Here is an 18,384-nt window from a genome sequence, read left to right on the forward strand (position 1 = left end):
TATCAAATGTAGAGGTATGTTGGTGCGATTTTTATCACACTGTGATACAAGTATACAAATTAGTACCTTAAAGTGTATCTGTTTGATATCACTTTTGTGAGATGATTGCGGTTAAATAAACGCCGCTATGCCAATAATTTGCTGATGGCAGTTCTATATGGGCTGCTGGCGGTTAAATAAATGCCGCTTTGGTTTCCTCTTGTTAGGTGGGCTTATCTGTTTGCTGCGAGGAAATTCACTTTTATATAAATGCTTGTGTAGTTGCCGTGGCCGCTTTGTTATCTTGTCCTTTGTCGGTCAGTGAGCGATCGCGCTCTTAAGGATTTCTTGGTGGGATCTTCGTTGCGGTTAGGTGCTAACCGTTTGCTGATGTTTTTTAAGTATCTCCGGTTTTTCTATTCTGTGGTTTGTCTGTCGGTCAGTGACCGATCACGATGGTATGGTTGTTGGATGACCTCCTGATGTGGAATATTTGCGTGCCTCTCCGGTCCGTTGTTCCCAGGTTTCTTTGATGTCGGTCAGTGACCGATCTGGGTACTGAAATGTGGTTGTGGGATAAGTAGAAAGTTTGTGGGATAAGTAGAAAGTTTGTGGGATAAGTAGAAAAAGGAATTCTAGTTATCAATGTGATCTTTGCGGTTAAATATATGCCGCTAAGTAGAAACTTGAATATTTCACCAGGGTATAGCTGGTATTCTCTTTGTCTTCTCAAATCCTTTGCAGGTGTGCTCTGGTATCAACGCGTTTCGGCTGGACAGCCTTGATTTGAGAAGACAAAGAGAATACCAGCTATGGTGTGCTCTGGTATCAACGCGTTTCGGCTGGACAGCCTTTTTCAAGATCTTGAAAAAGGCTGTCCAGCCGAAACGCGTTGATACCAGAGCACACCTGCAAAGGATTTGAGAAGACAAAGAGAATACCAGCTATACCCTGGTGAAATATTCAAGTTCCTACTTAGCGGCATATATTTAACCGCAAAGATCACATTGATAACTAGAATTCCTTTTTCTACTTATCCTACAAACTTTCTACTTATCCCACAAACTTTCTACTTATCCCACAACCACATTTCAGTACCCAGATCGGTCACTGACCGACATCAAAGAAACCTGGGAACAACGGACCGGAGAGGCACGCAAATATTCCACATCAGGAGGTCATCCAACAACCATACCATCGTGATCGGTCACTGACCGACAGACAAACCACAGAATAGAAAAACCGGAGATACTTAAAAAACATCAGCAAACGGTTAGCACCTAACCGCAACGAAGATCCCACCAAGAAATCCTTAAGAGCGAGATCGGTCACTGACCGACAAAGGACAAGATAACAAAGCGGCCACGGCAACTACACAAGCATTTATATAAAAGTGAATTTCCTCGCAGCAAACAGATAAGCCCACCTAACAAGAGGAAACCAAAGCGGCATTTATTTAACCGCCAGCAGCCCATATAGAACTGCCATCAGCAAATTATTGGCATAGCGGCGTTTATTTAACCGCAATCATCTCACAAAAGTGATATCAAACAGATACACTTTAAGGTACTAATTTGTATACTTGTATCACAGTGTGATAAAAATCGCACCAACATACCTCTACATTTGATATATATTTACCTAAGATAAGATCTCAATTGCACAGCTGAACTTGAAACAAAGTATCCTATATGAACTATACAGCAACTATTGTCTTATCCACTATTAAATTGTATTTACAAACATTTTGTTAGAAATTACAACTTGTGATAAACCTATAACTGTATAAATTGCAAGATTTCAACGATATTATTTTATTTTAATTTTTATATATTCATATATTTTTATATATTACGTACATTTTATACATAGATACATAGAGACACCGGTGTCATTTTTTAAACTTTGAAGGAATTTGTAATAATATTTGTTTAATTGTACTTTTAGCATCACTATTATTGGGTAAATTTACCAGAATCAAATAAAGTATAATATATATTTTTAAAAAAAGTTTCGACATCCAATTTTTTCCATAAGAGAATATAAAATAGTACTTATCAAAACATTAACATATATTGAGCCCACATATTATCACACATATTTACAGTAAGACACATTGGGAATAGCAACTTGGTTTGCGCCACCTACCACAACTAATTATACCTCAATTGCACTGCTCCCCCCTACATCTCAGATCTTGTCTCCAGATTACTCTCCCTCCCGTCCCCTTCACTCTGCTCATGATCTCCTACTCTCCTCCCCTCTTGTTACCTCCTCACATTCCCGTCTACAAGATTTCGCAAAAATGGCTCCCATCTTATGGAACTCTCTGCCTCGCTCCACAAGAATATCCCCTAGTTTTAAAAGCTTCAAGTGCTCCCTGAAGACTCTACTATTAAGGGATGCTAACAACCTACACTAACCTTCCTATCTCCACTGCTATCCCCTAAAACCCCAAAAGCATGTAAGCATATGAGCTCAGCTATTTGTAGTTCACCTTCATAAGAGCCGACTACAACAGTGGAACTCTCGGCAGGACCCTCTCCCCCATTTGATCCCTGTAATCGTTTTTATATACCACCTATGTTCATAGCGCTGGGGAACCTGTTGGCGCTGTACAAATACCTGATAATAATAAAATAATAATAAATAGTCTTCTTAGCCAAAATCTTTTTTTAACCAACCTTGCACCCAGAATAGAGATAATGAAGGAAGAAATGAAGTCATACAAAAGACAAAAAACTAAATGTATGCTTTCTTGATAAATTAACTTAATTCTGGATGGTGAGAGTCCACCATCAAGTGTGGGAATATTACCCTCCTGACCACTTAAAAGAGGCAAAAGACATCCCAACAAACCAGAGCTTATAAACCCTCCCACTTCCCATCAGCCTCAGTCAAACATATAGCCAAGTAGATGAGGAAAAAAAGAAAAGCAGTAAAGTTAAAGAAGTGTAAAAACAAGTACTGCTGTCACCTGAACAAAAAGAAAGGGCAGGGCTTGTGGACTCTCACCATCATGAAAGATACGAATTTATCAGGTAAACATAAATGTTATTTTCTTTCATCAGATGGAGTCCACTAGTCATCACATGTGTGAATCAATACCTAAGCCGTGGAAACAGCGAAGGCAGGACGTTACTATTCAATCACTTCGGCCTGAAGGCAGCCTCAAGTTAAGCATACACAAAGTGATAAAACGTGTGAAAAAGTGTGTTAAGAAGACCACATAGCAAATCTGATAAATAGACGCCATATTATGAAAAGCCTAAGAAGTAGCAACTGCTATAGTGGATTGATCAGTAATGAGCTCAGGAGGAGTTTTCCCCATGACCAAATGAATCTTGCAAGCTGCTAAAATAACAGCCATAGCTTTCTGACCTTTGCAAGGCTCAGAAAAATGAACAAAAAGAGAAGAAAGTTTGAAATATTTTCTGGCTTCCACATATTATTAGAGAGCACTTACAACATCCACATTGTGGAGAATACACTAATTAGAATTCTTAGGACCTGGACAAAAAGAAGGAACCACAAGTGCCTGATTGATAGCATCTATCTGTAACAGATCTACTCAATAGAGGGCCCTGGTGCAAAAACATAAATTATGCTTACCTGATCATTTTATTTCCATGGAGGGGAGGAGAATCCATGGCTTCATTCATTACTAGTGGGAATTAAGAACCTGGCCACCAGGAGGAGGCAAAGACACCCCTGCCAAAGGCTTAAATATCTCCCCTCATCCCCCAGTCATTCTGCTGAGGGAACAAGGAACAGTAGGAGAAACATTATGGTATAAATGGTGCAAGAAGAGAATATAAAATTTAGAAGAGGAAGTAACCGCAGCCCTGGCGTGCAGCTAGCTGACCCAGAAATTGTACCTCAGACAGCGCCTGTAGGGGGAAGTGAAACGCGTCAGACTGTCTGTCCTCCTCCTGCCATGTCTGTCTGGATGTTTTAAAGATGGTTTAATAAAGTCTATTGATTTTACTTTAAATACGGGTCTGGAGTTGTACCTGCCGCTCTTCTTTTTCGAATATAAAATTTAGGTCCGCCCATCAGAGATACGGGTGGGGGCCGTGGACTCTCCTCCCCTTGATGGAAATAAAATTAGCAGGTAAGCATAATTTATGTTTTCCATCTAAAGGGGAGAAGAGTCCACGGCTTCATTCATTACTAGTAATAACACTGAATGAAACCGGGAGGGTAAAAGGCGGACCCTTAATCTGAGGGCACCACAGCCTGTAGAACCTTTCTCCCAAAAACCGCTTCCGCAGAAGCAAAAACGTCAAATTTGTAAAACTTAGTGAAGGTATGCAAGGAGGACCAGGTAGCCGCCTTGCAAATCTGCTCCATAGAAGCCTCATTCTTGAAGGCCCAAGATAAAGCTACCACTCTTTTGGAATGAGCCGTAATCCTCTGAGGAGGCTTATGACTCGCGTCTCAAAGGCCAAGCAGATTAGGCTCCTCTGTCAAAAAGACAAGGAAGTAGCAGAAGCCCTCTGACCCCTGCGCTTCCCTGAATACACAACAAAAAGAGAGTTAGATTGTCTGAAATCCTTTGCGGCCTGAAGATAAAATTTCAAGGCACGAACAACATCCAGATTATGAATTGACCTCTCCTTAGGAGAAGGATTAGGACATAAATAAGGAACGACTATCTCCTAATTGATGTTGCGGTTAGAGACCACCTTGGGGAGAAACCCCACACCAGTATGAAGAACAGCCTTATCCGCTCGAAACACCAGCTAAGGGGGCTCATATTGCAAAGCCGCCAGCTCAGAAACTCTGCGTGCCGATGCAATGGTCAACAGAAAGAGAACCTTCCATGATAGAATTTTTATGTCAAGAGAATGCATAGGTTCAAACGGAACCTTCTGCAAGACCTTAAGTACCAAGTTTAAGCTCCAAGTAGGAGCAGACTGCTTAAAGACAGGCCTGATTCGAGATAGAGCCTGAACAAAGGATTGTATGTCAGGGAGATCAGCAAGTCTCATGTGCAACAGAACAGATAAAGCCAAAATTTGCCCCTTTAGGAAACTAGTGGCGAGACCCTTCTCCAATCCTTCTTGAAATGACAAAATCCTGGATACCCTCACCCTGTGCCAAGGGTAGCCATGAGTCTCACACCAAGACAAGTAAGTCCTCTATACCTTATGATAGATGCGACGAGTGACCGGCTTTCTTGTCTGAACCAGAGTGTCACATTTTCCGCAAAACCCCTTTTTGCCAAGACTAAGCGTTCAAACTCCATGCAGTCAGCCTCAGAGAATAGAGATTTTGAAGTTGAAAAGGACCCTGTTCCAGCAGATCCCTGCGACAGGGTAACCTCCACAGCAGAGAGGATGACATCCCCACCAGATCCGCAAACCAAGTCCTCCTTGCCCACGAAGGAGCAATCAGAATGAAGGATGCTCTCTCCTGCTTTATACGCGCCACTTCACGAGGAAGAAGCGGTAACGGAGGGATTATGTATACTAGACCGAACCCCCCAAGGCATCGCCGATGTGTCTATTAGCTCTGCCTGGGGGTCCCTCGATCCGTATCGGGGGAGCTTGCAGTTCAATCTGGACGCCATGAGATCGATCTCCGGCGTCCCCATCTGAGACAGATCTCCGCAAACACCTCAGGATAAAGAGACCATTCTCCCGGGTGAAAAGTCTGCCTGCTGAGAAAATCCGCCTTCCAGTTGTCCACACCCAGGATGTGGATCACAGAGAGCAAACAGTTGTGGGTCTCTGCCCACTCCAGTATCCAAGACACCTCCCTCATTGCCAGAGCGCTCCTCGTTCCTCCCTGGTGGTTGATGTAAGCCACCGAGGTGATATTGTCCGTCTGGAACCTGATAAAGCTGAAGTCTCTCAGACGAGGCCACGCCTCCAAAACGTTGTAGATCGCTTGAAGCTCCAGAATATTTATTGGAAGAAGGGACTCTAAACGAGACCACTTCCCCTGTGCCATCTTGGCACCCCAAACAGCTCCCCATCCCGCCAGACTCGCATCCGTGGTAACAATCTCCCAGGACGGTCTCAGGAAGGATGTCCCCATGGACAGATGATCCAGGCGGATCCACCAGGAGAGGAAAATCCGAGTCTGCGCATCCATGTGTATCGGCTGCGACAGATCGGAATGATCGCCGTTCCAATGTCTCAACATGCACTATTGAAGAGGTCTGAGATGAAACCTGGCGAATGGAATGATGTCCATGCTGGAAACCATGAGCTCAACCATGCACTAAGCTACGGACGATCTTGCTGTAGACTGAAGGGCAAGACAGGTGGATGCCATCTTTGCGTATCGCTTGTCCGTGAGAAAGATCTTCATGGACACCGAGTCTATGATCATGCCCAAGAACTACACTCTGGTACTGGGAACCAGAGAACTCTTCTCGAAATTCATCCTCCAACCGTGAGATTGAAGTAACTGCAGCAGGACCCTGGTGTGGACCTCTGCAAGATGGTATGATGGAACCTGAACCAGAATATTGTCCAGATAGGGCGCCACCGCGATGCCCTGGAATCTGGCCACTGCTAGAAGGGCCCCCAGGACCTTGGTAAAGACTCTCGGGGCCGTCGCCAGACTGAAAGGAAGAGCCACAGACTGGAAATGCTGATTTAGAAAGGCAAATCTGAGGAACCTGAAATGGTCCCTGTGAATCGGAACATGAAGGTAGGCATCCTTCAAGTCTATAGAGGTCATTAGCTTCCCCTCTAGGACTAGGGGAAGGATGGATCTGATTTTTTCCATTTTGAAAGATGGAACGGACAGAAACTTGTTTAAACATTTGAGGTCCAGAATCGGGCGAAACGTTTCCTCCTTCTTTGGGACCACAAACAAATTGGAGTAATACCCTAGACCCTGTTCTGCCTGGGGTACTGGTACGATAACCCCTAGAGTGGAGAAATCCTGCACACAACCCAGAAAGGCCTCTCTTTTTTCCGGCCTTGAAGACAAAGTTTCACAGAAGGAATCTGCACCTGGGTGGAGAGGACTTGAACCCTATCCTGTAGCCCTGGTCGACCACCTTCAGAACCCACGGGTCCTGAACATCCTGCAACCAGGTGTCTAAGAACAGAGACAATCAGCCCCACACTCGGTCCGCAGACCAGTCGGGGGCCGTCCCTTCATGCAGACTTAGTCTCGGCGGGCTTCTTGTGCTGCTTAGACTTGTTCCAATTTTGGGCAGGCTTCCAGGCACCCTTGGGTTGGTGCGCTTTCACGGTGGGCTGAGCATATTGCGCCTTATCCCCACGAAAGGGATGAAAATTAGCGCTCTTAGGCTTCGCCTTCTTATCCTGGGGAAGGAAGGCACCCTTGCCTCCTGTAATCGTGGATACAGGATCTTGCCCTTGAAAGGCAAAGACAACAGCCTCGTTTTAGAAGTCATGTCTGCCGACCAAGATTTTAGCCACAGAGCTCTGCGTGCTAGAACCAAAAAACATGACACCTTGGCATTCAGGTGGATAATCTGCATATTAGCATCACGAATGAAAGAATTGGCCTCCTTTAGGGCCTTAATCTTTTCCTGCACCTCTTCGAAAGAGGGTTCACCCTCAAATAATGCATCGCACCAATATGACCCAGCTCCAGCAACCGCGGCTACCACTGCTGCCGGTTGAAAAACAAACTCTGTGTGTTGAAACATCTTTTGCAACATGTTTTCCAACTTCTTATCCAAAGGCTCATTGAACAAAGAACTATCCTCTAAAGGAATCATCGTGTGCTTAGCGAGCGTGGAGATGGCCCCATCCACCTTGGGAATGGTCCCCCACAACTCTAACTGGGCCTCCGGGACGGGGAAAAGCTTTTTAAATTGAGAAGGGGAAAAGGAAGAACCTAATCGCTCCCACTCATTCTTAATAATGTTCGCCATCTTGACAGGAACTGGGAAGGTCTGGGGAACCACCCTGTCCTCGTAAATCTTATCCAACTTAGGAATTAGGGGTCTTTCTGGTAGTTTGGGTTCCGGAAGCTCTAAGGTAGCCAGCATTTGCTTTAACAAAAAACGCAAGTTCTCCATTTTGAACCAAAAATCGGGTTCCTCCACTGCCGGAGGTTTAGATGACACGGACTCCGACCCCGAAAGGGTCCCTTCCGATGTGTCGGGTTGGGCCTCGTCATCGTACCCCCCTACTGGGGCGTCCGACGGACACAACTCCTGGGTTGGGCCGCTATGAAAAGCTCTAAGCTTGCGCTTAGCAGAACGAGGCAAAGCATGGATCACCTTAGCAACTGCTGTTTCAAGCTGGTCCGCAAAGTCCGGCAGTCAAGCAATTTCCCCCGAAGGGGTAACAGTCGGACCCTGGGGTGCTGCATGTGGTATAGGGGGCACCAATGGGGAACGCACCTCACGGGACGGAGACCCCTCAGAGGTGGACGGCTCAGTAGTGCTAGACATCCTCTTATGTTTGGAAGTCGTAGCCTTCTCAAGGCATGTGGAACACAGTTGCGCAGGCTGGTCTACCAAAACCTCACAATAAACACAGGTATAAGACTTAGATAAAGAGGGAGTACCCTCTAACGTGTCAGAATCCTCCATAGCTTTTAGAAAAAAAACTAGAACAGGCACTTTTATAACCACCTATGACCGGGGCACCTCCTATGAACCGGACTCAGAAACCGCATTGTCTCCTCTGTCGCAGATCAGATCGGTAGTGAAGAAGCCCCACCCGATCACAAGGATGACTACGCAGGACCGCCCCTACTGATGAGAAAGCGTGGTACAGAACAACTGTACTGAAAGTAAAAAGTTGTAACAACTCCAGGAAATGGAGAACAAGTTTATCCAAAGGGGATATAAACGTAAAACCATTCAGGATATCAAATCTACTATGTCCACATTGACACAAGCTGAAGCATTGATAAAGAGAACCAGTGAAGACACACCTGACGTGGCTTCAAGGATGACGTTCATGACCACATATTCTCCTGACAAGTGGCAAACACCCAGTATTCTATAGGAGAATTGGCACATCATCAACACAGATGAACGCTTACCCTTTAAGAATACCATCCATCCGAGGGTTGGTTATAAACGTTCAAGATCTTTGAGGGACTACTTGATGAGTCCTGACAAAGTCCAAAGTTATACCAACAAGACTTGGTTAGGGAAGCCTAAACATGGTTGTTTTAAGTGTATGGGTTGCACTACCTGTAATGGGTTGGTACAAACCACCCATTTTGTCCACCCATGGCACAACAAACGCTATGCCATTATGCACAGAGTCACATGAACTACCAAGTTTATAGTGTACATGCTGCACTGTTGCTGTGGCAGATATTACGTTGGCAAAACGAATGATGATCTACGCATCCGTATGGCCAATCACAGGGCATCCATATGTGCTGCCCTAGCCACTGGTGAAAGTGATCAGCCAGTGGCTAGACACTTTTTGTCTGCCAAACATACTGTGGCTGATTTGCAATAAGTGATCATTGATCACGTCCCTCCCTTACTGAGAGGAGGTAATAGGGCAAAATTGTTGTTGCAAAAAGAGACCAGGTGGATTTACACCTTGGATACTTTAATACCTAGGGGCCTTAATACCCATTTTGATATGCAATGTTTCTTGTAATGATCCTGTTTGCACATAATAGTATATTGTGTAGTACAGCTAGCCATAGATTGAGTCTGTCAGTCATTAGATTATACAGGGATGAATAAGATTGTATTCATACTTTTTATGTCTTTTTGACATATTCCCACCTAGTTAAAGCAATTTTTGCGGTAGGTAGGTTTCATTTGTCTCCCTGGTCAAATTAATTATGTCCTGTAACAGGGTATGGATTTCATAATTACACTTGATATTCATTACTTGCCTGTTTTTTTGTAAGTAACATCTTACTTATTCCCCTCATTAGTTAAGATGTAATATTTATTTGTAGCCAATTTTTGTTTTTGCTAGTTTTGTTACATATTGTGAAGACGAGTTATTTATCACATATATTAAGGCTACTTAGGTTCCATTTTTGTTTATATGAACATTGTTACATTGTAATTTCGGGCATTTTCCATTTTTAACTTTGCTTTTAGTTGTTTGTCCCAATGCAGCCACCGTAGTTATCTCTGAGCATGCTCAGTTACGCAGATGAGAAGCTGCAGGCGTTTAGCATTCACAGTACATTGTGGAGGGTATTTAAGGGGAGTAAGTTGCACTATATTTGTTATCTGTCTGAGGAAGGGGCTAACTACACCGAAACGTCACAGTTCAGTTAAAGAAGTTTGTGTTTTCACAGAGGAGAGTGTGAGGCCTGTTTATTTCATTTGTTTACTTTTCCTACCCAGAACACCCCGGAAGTTGGAAGTTTATTGTGTGTGCAGATCCCCTGCTTGATGTTTTTATATATATATATATATATATATATATATATATATATATATATATATATATATATTTATCCTAATTATGGTGACTAACAGATGATCCAGCCCTTATCTCACAAAGCAAAATCTAGGACAGAGTGTCTCTTCTATGCCTTTGACCACAGTTCACTATTGACAGAGATTTGCCACAACACACTATTTACATATCCCTCTCTCTAAGGAAGGCAATCACAATGTATTTACAGTATCTAACAAAAGTGAGTACACCCCTCACATTTTTGTGAATATTTTAATATATCTTTTCATGTGACAACACTGAAGAAATGACACTTTGCTACAATGTTAAGTAGTGAATGTACAGCCTGTATAACAGTGTAAATTTGCTGTGCCCTCAAAATAACTCAACACACAGCCATTAATGTCTAAACTGTTGGCAACAAAAGGGAGTACACCCCTAAATGGAAATGTCCAAATTGGGCCAAAAGTGTGAATATTTTGTGTGGCCACCATTATTTTCCAGCACTGCCTTAACCCTCTGGGGCATGGAGTTCACCAGAGCTTCACAGGTTGTCACTGGAGTCCTCTTCCACTCCTCCATGACGACATCACAGAGCTGGTGGATATTAGAGATCTTGCACTCCCCCAACTTCCATTTAAGGATACCCCACAGATGCTCAATAGGGTTTAGGTCTGGAGAAATGCTTGGCCGGTCCATCACCTTTACCCTCAGCTTCTTTAGCAAGGCAGTGGTCGTCTTGAAGGTGTGTTTGGGGTCGTTATCATGTTGGAATACTGCCCTGCGGCCCAGTCTCTGAAGGTAGGGGATCATGCTCTGCTTCAGTATGTCACAGTACATGTTGGCATTCATGGTTCCCTCAATGAACTGTAGCTCCTTAGTGCCGGCAGCACTCATGCAGGCCCAGACCATGACTTGACTGTAGGCAAGACACACTTGTCTTTGTACTCCTCACCTGGTTGCCGCCACACACGCTTGACACCATCTGAATAAAATAAGTTTATCTTGGTCTCATTGGACCACAGGACATGGTTCCAGTAATCCATGTCCTTAGTCTGCTTGTCTTCAGCAAACTGTTTGCGGGCTTTCTTGTGCATCACCTTTAGAAGAGGCTTCCTTCTGGGACAACAGCCATGCAGTGTGCGGCATATGGTTTGAGCACTGTCAGGCTGAGCCCCCACCCCTTCAACCTCTGCAGCAATGTAGGCAGCACTCATACGTCTATTTCCCAAAGATAACCTCTGGATATGACGCTGAGCACGTGCACTCAACTTCTTTGGTCGACCATGGCAAGGCCTGTTCTAAGTGGAACCTGTCCTGTGAAACCATTGTATGGTCTTGCCCACTGTGCTGCAGCTCAGTTTCAGGGTCTTGGCAATCTTCTTATAGCCTAGGCCATCTTTATGTAGAGCAACAATTCTTCTTTTCAGATCCTCAGAGAGTTCTTTGCCATGAGGTGCCATGTTAAACTTCCAGTGACCAGTATGAGAGAGAGTGTGAGAGCGATAACACTAAATTTAACACACCTGCTCCCCATTCACACCTGAGACCTTGTAACACTAACGAGTCACATGACACCGGGGAGGGAAAATGGCTAATCGGGCCCAATTTGGACATTTCCACTTAGGGGTGTACTCAATTTTGTTGCCAACGGTTTAGACATTAATGGCTGTGTGTTGAGTTATTTTGAGGGGGCAGCAAATGTACACTGTTATACAGGCTCTACACTCACTACTTTACATTGTAGCAAAGTGTAATTTCTTCAGTTTTGTCAGATGAAAAGATACAATAAAATATTTACAAAAAGGTGAGGGGTGTACTCACTTTTGTGAGATACTGTATATGCAACAGGTTATCCTGTAGCCTATTATTAAGCATTGTTACAATGAACAGCAGACAACATGGAGAACTCTTACTGTGCTGAGCTTCATATTGCGTCCCATGGTGCTGCAGCTGCTGGCTGCGTCTGTAACACCCTTCCCCGGCTTTGAGAGCCTGTTTAAAAAGCTTTTCTGCTTCAACAATAGTTGTTGCTTCTTCTTCAGCCAAAAGAATAAAAGCAGTGGCACATCTAGAAATCAGATGGGATAAAATGAAACATTAATCAGATATTTGCATAAAACTAACTGACATAAATCAGTGGTTATCAGACTTTAGTAAAATAAATACAGAACAGAGTGTTGTGATAATTAAAAACAAAAATGACTTGTGTTTACTGAGTTTATGTTGTCAGGTTTTAATAAAGTTCTTGAAAAAAGAAAAATTTGTGCTACACAGATTATTATTTACCATGCACTTCACTTTTAATTTGCGCTATGTTATAGGATTCTTATAAAAGGCAGACATGTTTGCTGAGGTTTATAAATTTACAATTACCAGTATTTAGAGAAACTCTTTAAAGGGACATAAAGCTGGTAGTATGTTGGGGCTGTAGAGCAGTACTGTGCATCAACTCCTACAAACTGGTGGTAAATAAAGGCTGCTTTAGGCTTTGTTTGTTTCTTACACACCACTCTGCAAAATGCAACAATAATTAAACTTAAAGGGACAGTCAACACAAAAATTGGTATTATTTAAAAAGTTAGATAACACCTTTACTACCCATTCCCCAGCTTTGCACAACTAACCATGTTATATTAAAATACTTTATAACATTTAAACCACTAAATTTCTGTCTGTTTCCTAAGTCCCTAAAGACAGCCCCATGATCACATGCTTTTGTATTTGTTTTTCACATCAGGGGAAGCTAGTTCATGTGAACCTATAGATAACATTGTGCTGACGCCCGTGGAGTCTAACAACACAGCACTAATTGCAAGTCAATAGATAAAGTCCTGTGATCAGGGGGCCAACAGAAGATGCTTAGAAACAAAGTACAGGTATACCTCACTTTAAGGCGCTTCGCTAATACAGCGCTTTGCTAATACAGCACTTTGTGGAGCTGAAGTCTGAAGATTTTGAAACAGTGCTGTAATCTTTGTGAGATTGCGAGAAAAGTGACTGGCACCATTTTGTTATGCGCAGTTCACTCTGTTTACAGCAATACAGTGCAATCTGTGCCTCAGTGCTATAGTCTGGCAAATTTTACTACAGTAATTGTCACTATTTTACAGGTACAGTATTTATTGAATACTGTGCTGTGCTAGTGTTTAACTAAATGTAGCACTATTGCACCCCTAATATATGTTAGTTCAAACATGTTTTCAAGTTTTTAAACACACTGGCAAGTGAAAAGAAAGCTAAAACTGCCTTGTTTCACTTTAAGGCGGTTTTCACTTTACATCGGGGCTCCGGTCCCTAACCCTCTGCTTGAGCGGGGTATACCTGTAATCACAGAGGTAAAAAACATAATTTATGTAAGAACTTACCTGATAAATTCATTTCTTTCATATTAACAAGAGTCCATGAGCTAGTGACGTATGGGATATACATTCCTACCAGGAGGGGCAAAGTTTCCCAAACCTTAAAATGCCTATAAATACACCCCTCACCACACCCACAAATCAGTTTAACGAATAGCCAAGAAGTGGGGTGATAAGAAAAAGTGCGAAGCATATAAAATAAGGAATTGGAATAATTGTGCTTTATACAAAAAAATCATAACCACCACAAAAAAGGGTGGGCCTCATGGACTCTTGTTAATATGAAAGAAATGAATTTATCAGGTAAGTTCTTACATAAATTATGTTTTCTTTCATGTAATTAACAAGAGTCCATGAGCTAGTGACGTATGGGATAATGACTACCCAAGATGTGGATCTTTCCACACAAGAGTCACTAGAGAGGGAGGGATAAAATAAAGACAGCCAATTCCTGCTGAAAATAATCCACACCCAAAATAAAGTTTAACAAAAAACATAAGCAGAAGATTCAAACTGAAACCGCTGCCTGAAGAACTTTTCTACCAAAAACTGCTTCAGAAGAAGAAAATACATCAAAATGGTAGAATTTAGTAAAAGTATGCAAAGAAGACCAAGTTGCTGCTTTGCAGATCTGGTCAACCGAAGCTTCATTCCTAAACGCCCAGGAAGTAGATACTGACCTAGTAGAATGAGCTGTAATTCTTTGAGGCGGAGTTTTACCCGACTCAACATAGGCAAGATGAATTAAAGATTTCAACCAAGATGCCAAAGAAATGGCAGAAGCTTTCTGGCCTTTCCTAGAACCAGAAAAGATAACAAATAGACTAGAAGTCTTACGGAAAGATTTCGTAGCTTCAACATAATATTTCAAAGCTCTAACAACATCCAAAGAATGCAATGATTTCTCCTTAGAATTCTTAGGATTAGGACATAATGAAGGAACCACAATTTCTCTACTAATGTTGTTGGAATTCACAACTTTAGGTAAAAATTCAAAAGAAGTTCGCAACACCGCCTTATCCTGATGAAAAATCAGAAAAGGAGACTCACACGAAAGAGCAGATAATTCAGAAACTCTTCTAGCAGAAGAGATGGCCAAAAGGAACAAAACTTTCCAAGAAAGTAATTTAATGTCCAATGAATGCATAGGTTCAAACGGAGGAGCTTGAAGAGCTCCCAGAACCAAATTCAAACTCCAAGGAGGAGAAATCGACTTAATGACAGGTTTTATACGAACCAAAGCTTGTACAAAACAATGAATATCAGGAAGAATAGCAATCTTTCTGTGAAAAAGAACAGAAAGAGCAGAGATTTGTCCTTTCAAAGAACTTGCGGACAAACCCTTATCCAAACCATCCTGAAGAAATTGTAAAATTCTCGGTATTCTAAAAGAATGCCAAGAAAAATGATGAGAAAGACACCATGAAATATAAGTCTTCCAGACTCTATAATATATCTCTCGAGATACAGATTTACGAGCCTGTAACATAGTATTAATCACGGAGTCAGAGAAACCTCTATGACCAAGAATCAAGCGTTCAATCTCCATACCTTTAAATTTAAGGATTTCAGATCCGGATGGAAAAAAGGACCTTGTGACAGAAGGTCTGGTCTTAACGGAAGAGTCCATGGCTGGCAAGATGCCATCCGGACAAGATCCGCATACCAAAACCTGTGAGGCCATGCCGGAGCTATTAGCAGAACAAACGAGCATTCCCTCAGAATCTTGGAGATTACTCTTGGAAGAAGAACTAGAGGCGGAAAGATATAGGCAGGATGATACTTCCAAGGAAGTGATAATGCATCCACTGCCTCCGACTGAGGATCCCGGGATCTGGACAGATACCTGGGAAGTTTCTTGTTTAGATGAGAGGCCATCAGATCTATCTCTGGGAGCCCCCACAATTGAACAATCTGAAGAAATACCTCTGGGTGAAGAGACCATTCGCCCGGATGCAACGTTTGGCGACTGAGATAATCCGCTTCCCAATTGTCTACACCTGGGATATGAACCGCAGAGATTAGACAGGAGCTGGATTCCGCCCAAACCAAAATTCGAGATACTTCTTTCATAGCCAGAGGACTGTGAGTCCCTCCTTGATGATTGATGTATGCCACAGTTGTGACATTGTCTGTCTGAAAACAAATGAACGATTCTCTCTTCAGAAGAGGCCAAAACTGAAGAGCTCTGAAAATTGCACGGAGTTCCAAAATATTGATCGGTAATCTCACCTCCTGAGATTCCCAAACTCCTTGTGCCGTCAGAGATCCCCACACAGCTCCCCAACCTGTGAGACTTGCATCTGTTGAAATTACAGTCCAGGTCGGAAGAACAAAAGAAGCCCCCTGAATTAAACGATGGTGATTTGTCCACCACGTTAGAGAGTGTCGAACAATCGGTTTTAAAGATATTAATTGAGATATCTTCGTGTAATCCCTGCACCATTGGTTCAGCATACAGAGCTGAAGAGGTCGCATGTGAAAACGAGCAAAGGGGATCGCGTCCGATGCAGCAGTCATAAGACCTAGAATTTCCATGCATAAGGCTACCGAAGGGAATGATTGTGACTGAAGGTTTCGACAAGCTGTAATCAATTTTAGACGTCTCTTGTCTGTTAAAGACAGAGTCATGGACACTGAATCTATCTGGAAACCCAGAAAGGTTACCCTTGTTTGAGGAATCAAAGAACTTTTTGGTAAATTGATCCTCCAACCATGATCTTGAAGAAACAACACAAGTCGATTCGTATGAGACTCTGCTAAATGTAAAGACGGAGCAAGTACCAAGATATCGTCCAAATAAGGAAATACCACAATACCCTGTTCTCTGATTACAGACAGAAGGGCACCGAGAATCTTTGTGAAAATTCTTGGAGCTGTAGCAAGGCCAAACGGTAGAGCCACAAATTGGTAATGCTTGTCTAGAAAAGAGAATCTCAGGAACTGATAATGATCTGGATGAATCGGAATATGCAGATATGCATCCTGTAAATCTATTGTGGACATATAATTCCCTTGCTGAACAAAAGGCAATATAGTCCTTACAGTTACCATCTTGAACGTTGGTATCCTTACATAACGATTCAATAATTTTAGATCCAGAACTGGTCTGAAGGAATTCTCCTTCTTTGGTACAATGAAGAGATTTGAATAAAACCCCATCCCCTGTTCCGGAACTGGAACTGGCATAATTACTCCAGCCAACTCTAGATCTGAAACACAATTCAGAAATGCTTGAGCTTTCACTGGATTTACTGGGACATGGGAAAGAAAAAATCTCTTTGCAGGAGGTCTCAACTTGAAACCAATTCTGTACCCTTCTGAAACAATGTTCTGAATCCAAAGATTGTGAACAGATTTGATCCAAATTTCTTTGAAAAAACGTAACCTGCCCCCTACCAGCTGAACTGGAATGAGGGCCGTACCTTCATGTGAACTTAGAAGCAGGCTTTGCCTTTCTAGCAGGCTTGGATTTATTCCAGACTGGAGATGGTTTCCAAACTGAAACTGCTCCTGAGGACGAAGGATCAGGCTTTTGTTCTTTGTCGAAACGAAAGGAACGAAAACGATTGTTAGCCCTGTTTTTACCTTTAGATTTTTTATCCTGTGGTAAAAAAGTTCCTTTCCCACCAGTAACAGTTGAAATAATAGAATCCAACTGAGAACCAAATAATTTGTTTCCCTGGAAAGAAATGGAAAGTAGAGTTGATTTAGAAGCCATATCAGCATTCCAAGTCTTAAGCCATAAAGCTCTTCTGGCTAAGATAGCCAGAGACATAAATCTAACATCAACTCTAATAATATCAAAAATGGCATCACAGATGAAATTATTAGCATGCTGGAGAAGAATAATAATATCATGAGAATCACGATTTGTTACTTGTTGCGCTAGAGTTTCCAACCAAAAAGTTGAAGCTGCAGCAACATCAGCCAATGATATAGCAGGTCTAAGAAGATTACCTGAACATAGATAAGCTTTTCTTAGAAAAGATTCAATTTTTCTATCTAAAGGATCCTTAAACGAGGTACCATCTGACGTAGGAATGGTAGTACGTTTAGCAAGGGTAGAAATAGCCCCATCAACTTTAGGGATTTTGTCCCAAAATTCTAACCTGTCAGGCGGAACAGGATATAATTGCTTAAAACGTTTAGAAGGAGTAAATGAATTACCCAATTTATCCCATTCCTTAGCAATTACTGCAGAAATAGCATTAGGAACAGGAAAGACTTCTGGAATAACCGCAGGAGCTTTAAAAACCTTATCCAAACGTATAGAATTAGTATCAAGAGGACTAGAATCCTCTATTTCTAAAGCAATTAGTACTTCTTTAAGTAAAGAGCGAATAAATTCCATCTTAAATAAATATGAAGATTTATCAGCATCAATCTCTGAGACAGAATCCTCTGAACTAGAAGAGTCCAAAGAATCAGAATGATGGTGTTCATTTAAAAATTCATCTGTAGAGAGAGAAGATTTAAAAGACTTTTTACGTTTACTAGAAGGAGAAATAACAGACAAAGCCTTCTTTATGGATTCAGAAACAAAATCTCTTATGTTATCAGGAACATTCTGCACCTTAGATGTTGAGGGAACTGCAACAGGCAATGGTACATCACTAAAGGAAATATTATCTGCTTTAACAAGTTTGTCATGACAATTAATACAAACAACAGCTGGAGAAATAGCTACCAAAAGTTTACAGCAG

General features: G+C 42.2%; 1 protein-coding gene across 3 annotated transcripts in view; it reads right to left on the minus strand.

Moving 5' to 3' along the window:
- Positions 1-18,384, minus strand: part of ST7 (suppression of tumorigenicity 7) — a 489,358-nt gene that overhangs the window by 94,563 nt on the left and 376,411 nt on the right. For all 3 annotated transcript variants that reach the window (XM_053716687.1, XM_053716686.1, XM_053716688.1), the window contains exon 7: positions 12,233-12,387. In XM_053716687.1, the coding sequence (XP_053572662.1) occupies positions 12,233-12,387 (155 nt within the window). The remainder of the gene's footprint in view (positions 1-12,232; positions 12,388-18,384) is intronic.

Source organism: Bombina bombina, chromosome 6 (assembly GCF_027579735.1).
Source record: "Bombina bombina isolate aBomBom1 chromosome 6, aBomBom1.pri, whole genome shotgun sequence".
Taxonomy (NCBI): domain Eukaryota; kingdom Metazoa; phylum Chordata; class Amphibia; order Anura; family Bombinatoridae; genus Bombina; species Bombina bombina.